Raw genomic sequence first — 12,871 nt, 5'->3', positions numbered from 1 at the left:
CCGATCAAGTTAGTAACTACAATATAACAAACTAGACTCTAGAACAGTGTGACTTACTAATCTTCTTAGTATATACAGATAATTTAAGTTGATTTACATTTTTATTGTCCTTTCTTCGTTAGAGTTATAAGGTAAAATTAATCAATGCTCAACCTCAAATAGTGATGGCAGTTTACATCATTATTACTCAGAAAATATACATATGAACGTCTACTAAACTAAGTACTGGTCGCCCCAAAAGGAACAATGAAAACTATCTCCTTCAATTCATTGGGACTAATGCGACGTCTCTAGAAGAGAGTTAACTTCCGAAGAACTATTAGATTTCGTCAATTTGCCGATGATGTCTCCGATGTTTCGTGCTTCTTCAATCGATCCACTCTCGAAACCCATAATGTCTCTATTATTTTGTTTCCTCTTGATTCTACAAAGGACAGTGTCATTCAATGGCCTCTGCATATATGATAGTTACGTTAAAATCTTGTAATCTACATAACGAATTGAAGTTAAACAATACATATGGCAAAAGCTTGTGGGAAACTGTTTCACATGTCTCAATCTATGAGATGGATTGGATCGACAATTATTATTGTATGGATCATGGTCTATATAGCTGTGTAAACCATAATATCAAATAATGTACATTCAGTATAAAAATAATGTACTTTTAGTATATTAAAAATGTACATTGTATTAGAGGATGCACATTATTTAGTATATTAAAAATATACTTGTTGTTATGGTTCACACAGCACTATGCGGACCACGCAAATTTTACTGTGGACTGCGGTTCACCAAGCATTGTGGTCCAATTGACAAAACGACGTCGTTTTGATTAATGAAAACAAAAACGGCCTCCGTTTCGTGAAACTGCAGTTCTCTTTCAACACAACTGCAGTATCAGTTCCAAACAGATGAAACAGTTTCCGTTCCTTCCGTTTCAACACAACTGCAGTATCAATTATGAAGATTTATGAGAGCCGTTTCTTCTACTTATTAAAATGACGTCGTTTTGTGAACTTGGTCCACAATGCATTGTGGACCGCAGTCTACAGTATAACGACTTATGCGGACCATGCTCCACACAATAATTTGCCGTCTGATCAAATTTTTGAGACACATGAAACAGTTTTACACAAGTATTACCAAATTTACATAAATAGAGTAAAATGTATCTTACTTACTTCTAGTGTGGCTCTTATGTGGCTGGGAAAATAATATTCTTTCATCAAGAATCGGCCGTCATATTTTGATCCACTTTTCTCGTACCTCAAACTCCTCTTGTATCCGATAAGTTGTCTCAAGTGTTGGTTATCATCGTCATCATTACCGTATCTTCTGTAAATCGGTTTTCCTCTGTCTTGTGCCTTCCAGGTCCCCTTTCCATCTCTAATGGTCCGAATGTATCGTGAATCGCTGGAACTCCTCCTTATTAAGGTGGTAAAAATGTACATAACCTTCTCTCTTGATCGTTTGAATATCTCCGATGGCTCCTCTCCGTTGTATAGATCGATCTCCGTAATCGGGACGGTGGATAATACGGGTTTGCCGGTAACATATAGAGCAAGATAGCTCAGTAACTCTGCGTCTGTTGGACGAAATATGTAGCCGTCTGGAATATGTTCTTGTCGTTCCATGCCCACGTAATAATTGATAGATTGTCGTTTTAATTTGGGGAATTCAGAAAACACGATTTTTAGTTTCTTCTGTTTTTGGGATTAGATTGTTGGTATATATATATAGGCGTGAGTTCGTGCATGCAATAACCTTAATTTAATCGATTTAGAAGTTGTATGGATAAAGGAGAAATACACAATCCTTTCATGACTAGGAAAGCACTATTCGATTCGAAATATATATTTGAATTCGGATTCGTATTCGAACAATTAAAATTCGAATTGAAATATTCAAATTTGAATTAAAAATATTTTATTTGTTTACATTCCTATATGGGAGTAATGCAATACGGTCCACACAGTTGTGTGGATCACGATCAAATATACATTTCTATAACTCATAATATATATTATCTAACCCAAAAAGTTTCATTATTCTAAAATCATACATTATTCTAACACACAATGTAATTAAATTATCTAGAAGTTTCATTATTCTAACACATAATGTACATTATTCTAACTCATAAAATTCAACGTTATCATTTTGGACCATGGTCCACACCGTATGCCGGAGTAATGTTAAAGAACTGGAGAATGAGTACGAGTCGGTATTCATGTCCAAATCATACTATGGCCTATATTTTTGGATTCTATTTCGAATGTGGAAAGGACTAACGAAGGCATATGTTCTCTTATAAATAGGGACCTTGTCCTCTAATTATAAATTATGTATTAAATTCTCTTGTGATAATAAAACAATATTCTGAAGTTCGATTTGACACTGTCGAAAAATTCATTGATTTTTTCTAGGTAAAAATCGTTGTGTTCTTTATTTATCATGCATATTTTTCATGTTTTATTTCATATTGTTGTGAAATCTACAATCTATATACTTTGAGCTAGTTTACCAATATAATTATCCATATAGTTGAAAAATCTAAGTGGTCTTTGATTAAAAATTTTTGTACTTTATTATCTGATTTGATACACAGTACCATGTTTGTTTACTCATTTTTATTATCTATACAATTGAATTCGAATATTTTATCAATCATAAAACGTATCACCCTTCTTTTATCATATTTTTGAACAATAGAATCAATATACACATTACTTAAAAATAGATACACAACCTTTCTAATTTAGGCAAAAATAATTTGGAAAAGGAGACATCAAACAAATATAATGATTGCCTTATTCTAGTTTAACACCAAACAAAGTATAATTACTGCATGCCATATTCTAGTTTTGCCCTCTCAGTTATTCAAGGTTAACGTCATAAAGATCAGGAAGAAGTTTGGAAGTGGAAGAACTATCAATAGGAAAAGATTGTGAGGAACCTGTACATGGTGCACCAACTGAAATACTTTTCTGGCTCTGATCCAGGGAGAAAGTCGACGAAGAATTTGTCGTCGTCTGGCTGTCATGTGACAGTTTCTTGAACGCTTTAAACCTAGCAAGATCATCGTTGGACTTTCCAGGCCCGACGGCTGGTGCTTGCACCGGGATTTGGCCGTTGAGCATCTTCACCACAGAGACCATGGATGGCCTGAGAGTTGGTGATGGATTGGCACACAAAAGAGCCAATTTGAGCATTTTCAGCGCCTCTTCTTTAGAATAGTTGGAACCCAGGCTCTGATCCACAAGCTCTAATAGATTTCCCTGTTCTTCTAGGACATAAGCCTTCATTTTCCAAACCAAACACATGTCTGAGTGGTTATTTATCAGAAATGGTAACAAAAGAGCAGATAAAGGTAATGGATGTCTTGGCTTACCCAATCAAGAAGGTACACAAACTCGTCTTTTGGTCTGTAATTTGTGTTGCTTTTCCCGCTTACAATCTCTAATGCAACTATTCCAAAGCTGTAAACATCTGCTTTGTCTGTCAAATAGCCCCTCATCGCGTATTCTGGAGCCATGTAACCTCTGAAAGAAAGGGTAAGAAAGCAGTATTTTCAACATGTTATACAAATTTAATTCCAGATCATCCAGTAACAGTTAGACATAGCAAGAGTAGTATTTCAAAAATATCTTCTACAATACTTGGGTATTATATATGAGAACAATAAACTGTTGAACATATGGAAGAAACAAGAGAAAACATGACACGGAATATCAAATAGGTATATTTGAGGGCAACCGAAACCAAGTTGGTTAGGCGGTTCAGCGGTTGGCTTGGTAACCACAAGGTTCCAAGTTTGACTCTCAGAAGGGGAGTGTCATATTGGTTTTCTTGATTTAAGCTAGTCAGTTATGGACAACCTATGTTGGTTTACCTCTTTGTAGTCCTTTGCCAGTTAGGGTTAGAAGACAAGATTTATCAAGTGCACACCCGTCGGGTAGTGGCTGTTGGTTTCTCTCATCATCCAAAAAAGAAAAAGGTAGGTATTTCTCTGAGTATGGGGATGCGATTCTAAAACGTGGAACCTAAATAAGAGCATAGAAAGCAAAGAAATACTAAGAAAAAGGCTTACACAGTGCCAGCAATTCTAGTGCTAATGTGGGTATTCTCTTCTTCATCAAGCCTAGCCAAACCAAAGTCTGAGATTTTAGCGCTAAGATCTTTGTCAAGAAGCACATTGGAAGCCTTTATATCTCGATGGACAATCTTCAACCTCGATTCCTCATGAAGATATGCTAAGCCCTTGGCTATTCCCAAGCATATCTTCTTCCTGGTTTGCCAGTCTAGACTCAGCCTCTGTTCCACACGTCCTGAAGGAAAGCGAGAGGTTAGCAAAAAAACTGGAGAGGATATCAATTTATTAATCCAAGGCCAAGCATTTTACCGAAAAGTGCTCGAGAAAGACAGTTGTTTTCCATGTATTCATATATTAACAACAGCTGGTTTCCTTCTATACAACAACCATGAAGCTTCACAAGGTTTGGATGTTGTAAAGCTGATATCATTCCAATCTCATTGATAAATTCCCGGTTTCCTTGCTTCGACTTGGAAGAGAGTTGCTTGACAGCAATGATTCCACCATCTGAAAGAACACCCTGCAACCAAGTAGGATCATCAGTCCATGATTCAATTGAGATAAAACATCCTTAATTTCTGTCAGAAATTTCCAATATTGTCAATTTGATAAGTGAAAAATATGTGGGAGAAGTGACTATTTACCTTGTAAACTGGCCCAAATCCTCCTTCACCAATTTTATTCGCCTGGTCAAAGTTATTAGTAGCAGCCTTAACCTGTCTGAGAGTAAAATAGCCTGTCTGCAAATCAAGGGCTCTCAGTTCTGTGACAAGAGAAGGGTTAGCAATGTGAGCAAAACCTAAGACAGGACAAAAAACATATTAGTTGTAGAGCAACCTCAAAACACTTTTGAGGTATATCTTACCATTGTCTTCTGCTACTTTTCCCCCCAAATACCCTGTCATCCTTAGAGCTACTAAAATTAACAGGATGAACACGCAACAAGAAATTACAATGCCAACTATAGCTCCAGCACTTAGCCCTTTATCAGGATTGAAGTCTACAAGAAAGAAAGCAGGCTTTGTCAGAAACAACTAACAAGTGAGAGAAAAGCAGAAAGTATAAGGATGCAGAGATACTAACTTGGTGTGACTGTAATAGCGGAAATCAAAGGTCCATGTACACTTCTCTGAGGAATAGCATTAGTTCCTTTTCCAGTCCAATACAAGTGTATTTCTAGGGTGCTACCATTGACAAGAACATCGTCAAACACTTCTGTAATGCCCTTCCCAGAACCATTAGCTTTTTCCATGATGTTATAGTCTGCCAAGACTAAATTCCCCTGCATAAGAGTCGAAGAAGACCAAATAAACAGAAAATTTTCTAGCATGACTCTTATTCAGTAAGGCCCTCAAGGAAATTGATTAACAGTTATGCCACTACTTTGTGAACGATAATCACAAAGCCAAAAAACTGTAACGTTAGAGTGGGTATAGGCCTTTGACTTACTTGGATTCTGACATCGAATAGTCGCCTCCCAAGACTGCTATATGTTGAGTCATTAGAAAACATTATTTCAGCAAAGTGGAGACGCACTTTATAGCTCCCCTGTCGCATGCAAAACCCATAATATATGAGTGAATTTGGGGCAAGTCGAGCTGTTTTGTAAATATCCTCATTGATCACATTTGATGGAAACTTGTTTGTTGCAACGAAGTTGACATCCTCTTTTGTAAGGAACAATCCTGAGCTGGTGTAAGCCCATCTATTATCAGAGGAAGCAAAAAAGTATGACGGACCTTCACCGGTTGAGTCCCCCTCATATTCATTATCCTCAAATTCAGTTCTGTCTCCTCCACAATTTATAAAGAGAGAATGATCTGCAGAAAAAGTAAAATTCTGAGAAGCTGTTGTAAATAAGTAAATAGTTTTCTCACACAACAACAGTAGAGTTGGTGGGCAGTGAGTCTTACATCGAGCTTTGCCACTACTGCAAGGGAGGTCTTTCTTTGAACACCAAGCTTTGCTACAAATCACGAATAGGATTGTATCATATCAATTTGCAAACTTAATGAAACGAAATGATCAACAATCTATAACAAATATCAACAAGCAGTTGACTTTATTCAGGGAACTTACGAGTCATTCTTTGGAACTGAATAGCTGGAGACTAAATTTCTGTCAAAGGACAAGGCAGCATAAGTAATACTGAAACATAATATATTTAATTTAGCTACTCAATAGACTTACAAATAAGAGGTTGAACACCCTTTTGGCTCTGACTCTGTTAAATTATTGTAGGATAAGTCGCTGCAAGAAATTGAAATACCATTTTTATGTAAAGCTGAAATTCACAACAAAAAATGTTATTTTCCCGTAATTTACCTCTGGTTTAGTTGAATACATTATGAAAAAAACTATAAAGATAAGTAATTATGCAATCCCATGACTGACTACCAGTACTAATGGTTATAAAAACCTGTGCTCATACTAACATGTAATATCTTCTGGCATCCAAAATCCATTGGGGTATCTTTCCACTTAACATGTTATGTCCCAGAAACCTAAATCACAGACAAAAAATGTGAAATACCTATAAGGATGGAGCAATTACTACCAAAGAAACAAACAAAGAAGATGCCAGCTTGATAAGCATTCATGGGTAATGTACTTACAGATATTGAATTCTCTGTCTGTCTCGAATTGTGATATTACCACTCAGGTTGTTGAAACTAAGATCTCTGCAAATGGATAGTGTACACTTCAAAATTCAAGTAAATTCCCATCAAAACCAAATTGTTGCAGATGGCAAACTTTGTAGTTAGTCCGATTTTGGCAAAATGTCTACTCCCTCACTTGTATTATTTTTTTATGTGCAATATAAGAGCACCTATTAGAGCCTATGATCTTGGACGGATTTACCCCCACAATGTTAGAGAAAGAGAAATGAAACACAGTATATGAGCGATGAACAGCTTAATAGAATGATAGAATCTTATTTAAGTTAATTGATATTAAGAAACTAAATGTGAGATGTCAACAAGCAACAAAAAAAATTTCCACGCACACAAAAAACTCACAAAGTTTCTAAGTCCGTCATTTTATTGATGTATTCTGGGATTGTACCAGCAATGGAGCAATTCCTTAGAACTCTGCATTAGAACGTGCATTAAATTACAGAAACATCAAAGAGAAGATTTGATTGCTAGTGACAAAATATAAGTGTATCCTACGCACAATGTTTCCATATTTTTCATGCCCTCTAAATCTGGGAATTCCATGCTTCCTCCTCTTAAACCAGAAATTTGCCTGACAAGCACAACGCATTTAAACATCTATCAAATTGAAGTTTCATCTCTGTTAGTGGGATTAGCTCATTCATAAGCTTCATGAATTGGGGGTGGGGGTTTAAACTTTAAAGGAGACTTAATTTGTTATACTTAACAAGCAACACAAATGAAACAATTAGAAGCAAATTTGTGCTCACAGTGTATCTATGTTCTCCAACAGGGATATATTCTGAGGAATTGGCCCCTCTAGCAATGTGCCGTGCATGTATCTGCAACAAATTTGGTAACTCTCTCAATCAAGACACCATAAGCAAACCCTAGCTTTTTATTAAATATTATCATTTGATTCTTCAGGAATACTCACAATTTTGTCAGTTTTGTCCAGTTGCCAATAAAAGAGGGAACCTTACCCGATATTGGATTCCCATCTATCCTACTGAAAAATTAAACAACGAAAATTTTCAGAACCTTGATTCTTGAAATCAAAACCTACACTCTTTTAAACTTATGACACTTACAAGTCTGTCAAATTCTTAAGATTGCCAAAAGTTTCTGGTATGACTCCAGTAATGTTGTTGGCAGAGAGTTGGCTGCAGCAAGGTTGTTTGAAATTAAGCAATCACAATACAAAATGAGTAATAGTGTAGGAATTGTGGTACTAATCATAATTCATAAAGCCTTTGATTCTTTTTACTTACAGTTTCTTCAAACGGCTCAACTTTCCTAGATTTTCATGAAGAGGTCCTTCAAGCTCATTATCTTCCAAAACCCTAAGCAATCAACCCATATTTGTAAACAACACTGGGTACTATTAATTAATACAATGATATATAAAGTTTCACTTACAACTCCTCCAACGTAGAAATATCGCCTATTTCTTTGGGTATTGTCCCATTGATGCGATTTCCCAAAAGTGACCTATATTAAAGCAGAACATGAATGAAAGGAAAAATGATTAAACCTAAAGTCTAAACTTTAAAAAGTTACAATTAAATACATCAAACCAATTAGCTGGTTACCTAAACTTAATTGGTAAAAATGCTGATGTGACAACATTTATTCAAATAAACTACTTAAAAAAAAACAGATGGAGAAGCCAAGACTAGGTTTTTTGTACAATTGGACGAAGGATTGTCAGACAAGATGAAGTGGCAGCCAGCTTCTCCATCTTCTTTGGAAACCATTATTTTTAAAATTTTTATTTTAAAAAAATGACATGTCAACATATTTTACTGGTTTTAACCCTAGATTTACCGGCTAATTGACTTAATTATAAGAATTTAACAAGTTATCAATTTAACTGCATTAAATCAAGAGCTAATATGTTTAATTGCAACTTTTTAAAATAGTCTAGCACTAAAATAGAAAAGTTTAGAGAGAATTATTACAACTTAGTGAGACGGAGTTGGCCAAAGCTACGAGAAATTGATCCACTAATGTAATTGCGAGTCAGATCCCTGGGAAGGCAAGAAACATAATTATAGATAAATGTAGGTGCATTAAAAGCATGCAAGGGAACATGATCAATAGAGAGAGCTGTTATAGTTCTAAAAACATAATACAAGCTGACTTACAAGAGTATCAATACTCACAATACTTGCAGAAATTTAAGTTTTGCAAAGTCTTCTGCAGGAGGAAGAACTCCTGGGAGATTAAGACCTTTCAACAGGCTGCATCATTAAAAATAAATTTTAACTATCATAAGAATAAAACTTATAGGGAAGCTTTAATTCATAGAAAATTTGAGATACTCCTTCTAAGTTCTAAATAGTAGTGTTGTGTCTAGATCAAATCAATACTAAAAATTGAATCCAACTAATTAGCTACTTAAACCCATCAAATTATAAACTTATTTCTCCCTCTTTTGTGTGTGTGGGCGTCTGGATACACTTCAACAATATAAGATAGTGAAAGGAGGTCTTACATGCCTGTCACATGGCAAATTGTACTACCATTGAAAGTGCAATTACATAATACATGGCTGAACGTATCGTTGCCGGATCCATCAATATCATCATCGGAAAAGGTATGGTTCAGACCTACACCATCATTGCAAGATGTCGGGGTAACATTCCAATAGTTGTTCCTTAGCTTTTCAGATATTGTGTTCAAAGCTTCCACTATGACATGAATACATGAACTAAAGTCAAAAGTTTGATTGTAGAAAATAAGCATGAGACACAGGAAAGCTCCTACCATTATGAGCAATTTCCTTAAGCGTCAATTCAAAGCTAATGGGCAATGGGGATGAAGTAGGGGTGTGCATTTGGTGAAAAATCAGTTAACCAATTGAATTGACAAATTTTAGTTAATCATTTTTTAATGAAATTATTTTGTTTCGGTTAACAGTTAATGATTTTTAAAAGTTTTATTTTATCAGTTAATTTGGATTGAAAGTGTCGATTTACCAAATTAACCGATCGGTTGAATTGTGTGTGTCAGTGTGTGTATATTACAATTCATAAATCATATTATTAGACTAGTTTTTCCATTTTTATCATTTTTATATATTGATGCAATGACTATTTTATGGTCTGAAACTATGAATTAAAAATTTTTATTTAAAATTTTAAAAATTGTACTAAAATATTTTGGTTAATCGATTAACCGAAAAAAAAATGATTCAGTTAATTCAGAAATAAGAGTCGGTTAAGACATGTTACAAATTCAATTAATTTAGTTTTTTTTTATTAACGGAATAAAACATCCTAAGATGAAGGTTTTCCTCAACTAATTTCAAGAATGCCAGCCAACTGATTTCAAAATTCAAATATTTTGAAATGAAGAATAGTCAAATTAAATTACTCCGTAATTGTTAATGTGATGAAATTACTGAATCTGGCGGTCAAAGTATTGACCAACCGACATCCCGACGTAGTGACGTAGACTAGAACATGATATACATACCCCGTAAGGTCCGTAGTAAACTTTCACACCATGGTCAAAGCCAAATTGTAAAGTACATGCATGCATCTAATTAAGCCACGTCTCCAATGGGCCAGGTCAATGATGCAAAAGATTTTTAGATACCATGTGTACCATTATCAGTTAAATCTAATTGTAATAATATAATTTCTCCAATCTTTTATTCATTTTTTTTTAGTACTAGTAACTCTACCGAGCCTCGAACTCACTCCTTTCATATGGAGTGCCCCTTCCATATGGATGCAATCGGGTGTCACAGACCCAAGGTTTTGGTCCCCCTCTTTTATTCATGATTGGTATTTAAACTCTTTTTTATTCGTGCCTATTAATTTGTTAATCTCGCCAGGAATTTATAAATAAATTTAATTAAGGAGTAATAATTAAATACTGAAAATTTTAATAAAAATATGTCATGTCATGTCAAAATAAGAATTTAAGAAAAATATGTGACATTATCCCTTTTAAAAAATTATTGTATTTTTATATTTATCCAGACGAGCAAAGAAATACATTTAAAAAAAAAAAAAAAAGTAACACGTGCCGGTAATATCGGCTTATTTTCTTTAACCAAAAAGCCGATGGCGATAATGGTAAGAGAAGTTAAAATCCACAAAATGTGCAATTATTCAACAGCACCAAGTACTCCTTATTTAGAAAATAACAATACATTAAACAGAAATGATGTGATCTTATATTCAAATTAGGAAATTTTAGGGAAAAACCTCCGAGAATATAACAGTGATATATGAGAAACGATCGATGCGTATATAGCGTACCTTCCTCCGCAGGCAAGAGTGAAGCGGCGGATGTGAAGCAAGCGAAGAAACTCAACGCCAGAATTAATAATGCGTATAGAAACAGAGCAACAGAATTCTCTCTACAATTCATTCTTCTTCTTCTTCAATTCGACCTTCCTCAGAACTCAGAAGACTCCAGAACTGCAAGTTACAGTTGAAGAAAATTTGGAGATAAATGAGAATGAGGGATTTGAGGGCTGCGTTTGGGAAGAAGCTAAGGGAGAAACACTTTTAAATTAATTGAAGAAATGCTCTCCAGTCTCCACGGACGGAAGTAAATGGTTTGAGACAATCAAATTTTTAAATAATATACTCACTGTAATAAAAGTCAGACTACCTAATTAGAATTTGCGTCCAAAACTCGAAATAATTAATTAATTATGCCGGAAAGTTTTAAAAGGAATTTCTACACGGTTTTAAAATTCCTCAGACTACTGTTTAGTTTGACTAATTTTTACTGATTATGGATTTTTTTTTATAATGAAACTTATTAATTTATAATAAAATCAATTACGGAGTAATTAAAAATTTATAATTGACATATAACTCAAAAATCAAATATATATTTCACATTTTATTTATATACTCTGACAAACACCTTGTGCTCAAATGACATGTAGTGACTCACCTATGTGGTAGGTCATGAGATTGAGCCTCAATGGGGGCGATATTAAAACATTATATACTACTGAATTAATGAAATTGACCAGAATCGATATAAAATAGTTCACCCAACATAAATAAAAATAAAAATAACTTAAATTCTATATGTAATTAAAATAATAGAAATGAACAAACACATACATTTTATGTAAAAGTTTTAAAAGAAAAATTATTACTTTTAAAACTAAGAGAAGTCAAAATTGTCGCCACATTTATTTGATGTGTTTATAGCGTCATCGTTGAAGAGTTATTGTACGTAATCAACAAGTTGATGGGGATTAATTATTTTGTTGTAGAAGCTAAGGGGTTTGTTGCGTGGAAAGGGTGTGAGTGAAAGAGAGCCACGGCCCATGGGTCTCATTTGTCAGCTGTCAACTTTGAAGGATTTGGTTTATTACTTTTGTCTTCTTTCTTTTCATTTTGGCTAAGGTATGATTTGATTCACAACCTAAATTTTAGAAAAATTAGAATTTTATTCTATAGGGAATATAATATATAATAAATATAACATGAATTATATTTTATTATTTGATTCATGGAGAAAAAAAAAGAATTGAAATTTAATATTTTGTTGATTTAAAGAATAGACAAACCACACATTCATATATATATATATATATATATATATATATATATATATATATATATATATATATAGGGAGAGAAACTAGAGATCAAAAGTGAAGGAGGTCTCCAGGTAAAAAATGAAGTGAAATCTCAGCTCTTGATCTAACCAAAATCAACAGTCTAGATTGAATAAAACTTAAAAGAAAACGCGGTGACATTATGATAATTTTACGTAAGTTTAAAATTTAACGTGCATAATAAATTTATAGTTTAAGGTGTGTAAGTTTATAGTTGTAGGTGTCTAAGTTTAAGGCTTAAAGTGTTTAAATTTAAAGCTTAAGGTAGGTCTGTTTAAAGCTTAAGATGCGTAATTTTATAACTTAAAGTGCATATGTTTAAAGTTTAAGGTGCATCACTTTCTAGTTTAAGACGCACCAGTTGGTAGCGAAGGTGCAACTTTATTTCCTCATAAACTGTCATAACATTTTTGAGAGGTACACTCTTGAACTTGGCTCTTCACTGGCCTCCACGCAGCAATCCCTTAGCCACCAATCGATAAACTTAGCCCTTTACCGGACTCTTCCCAACATACT

At 34.2% G+C, this 12,871-nt stretch overlaps 2 protein-coding genes across 3 annotated transcripts; both read right to left on the bottom strand.

Moving 5' to 3' along the window:
• Window positions 1–231: 231 nt before the first annotated feature.
• Window positions 232–1,993, bottom strand: LOC116004182 (NAC domain-containing protein 2-like). Its single transcript, XM_031244133.1, has 2 exons — window positions 1,185–1,993; window positions 232–453 (listed from the first exon to the last, which is right to left on the bottom strand). Exons 1-2 carry the CDS (start codon window positions 1,635–1,637, stop codon window positions 277–279), a joined length of 630 nt encoding a protein of 209 aa, XP_031099993.1. The 5' UTR covers window positions 1,638–1,993; the 3' UTR covers window positions 232–276.
• A 668-nt stretch (window positions 1,994–2,661) lies between these two features.
• On the bottom strand, window positions 2,662–11,329 carry LOC116011021 (probable LRR receptor-like serine/threonine-protein kinase At1g53430). 2 transcript variants are annotated; one of them, XM_031250515.1, is made up of 24 exons: window positions 11,028–11,329; window positions 9,251–9,446; window positions 8,919–8,996; window positions 8,715–8,783; window positions 8,173–8,244; window positions 8,025–8,096; window positions 7,845–7,916; window positions 7,691–7,762; window positions 7,524–7,595; window positions 7,274–7,345; window positions 7,117–7,188; window positions 6,712–6,777; window positions 6,532–6,600; window positions 6,287–6,346; window positions 6,176–6,214; window positions 6,010–6,062; window positions 5,546–5,916; window positions 5,180–5,378; window positions 4,962–5,096; window positions 4,741–4,859; window positions 4,406–4,616; window positions 4,094–4,331; window positions 3,395–3,545; window positions 2,662–3,302 (listed from the first exon to the last, which is right to left on the bottom strand). In XM_031250515.1, exons 1-24 carry the CDS (start codon window positions 11,137–11,139, stop codon window positions 2,880–2,882), a joined length of 3,093 nt encoding a protein of 1,030 aa, XP_031106375.1. In that variant the 5' UTR covers window positions 11,140–11,329; the 3' UTR covers window positions 2,662–2,879. The 2 variants fall into 2 exon arrangements, with proteins under 2 accessions (XP_031106375.1, XP_031106376.1); XM_031250516.1 differs by having other exon boundaries at window positions 3,215–3,316.
• Window positions 11,330–12,871: the final 1,542 nt, after the last annotated feature.

Source organism: Ipomoea triloba, chromosome 2, assembly GCF_003576645.1.
Source record: "Ipomoea triloba cultivar NCNSP0323 chromosome 2, ASM357664v1".
In the NCBI taxonomy this organism is placed as follows: domain Eukaryota; kingdom Viridiplantae; phylum Streptophyta; class Magnoliopsida; order Solanales; family Convolvulaceae; genus Ipomoea; species Ipomoea triloba.
This window is presented reverse-complemented; position numbering and strand designations above follow the sequence as displayed.

Excerpts from the sequence above, each read along its gene's own strand:
- LOC116004182 (XM_031244133.1), bottom strand. The coding sequence starts at position 1,637 with ATGGAACGACAAGAACATATTCCAGACGGCTACATATTTCGTCCAACA. Across the intron at positions 454-1,184 it reads ACATAAGAGCCACACTAGAA|AGGCCATTGAATGACACTGT; the intron begins GTAAGTAAGATA and ends TCATATATGCAG.
- LOC116011021 (XM_031250515.1), bottom strand. The coding sequence starts at position 11,139 with ATGAATTGTAGAGAGAATTCTGTTGCTCTGTTTCTATACGCATTATTA. Across the intron at positions 7,596-7,690 it reads TGGACAAAACTGACAAAATT|ATACATGCACGGCACATTGC; the intron begins GTGAGTATTCCT and ends AATTTGTTGCAG. Across the intron at positions 3,303-3,394 it reads TTGTGTACCTTCTTGATTGG|GCTTATGTCCTAGAAGAACA; the intron begins GTAAGCCAAGAC and ends TGGAAAATGAAG.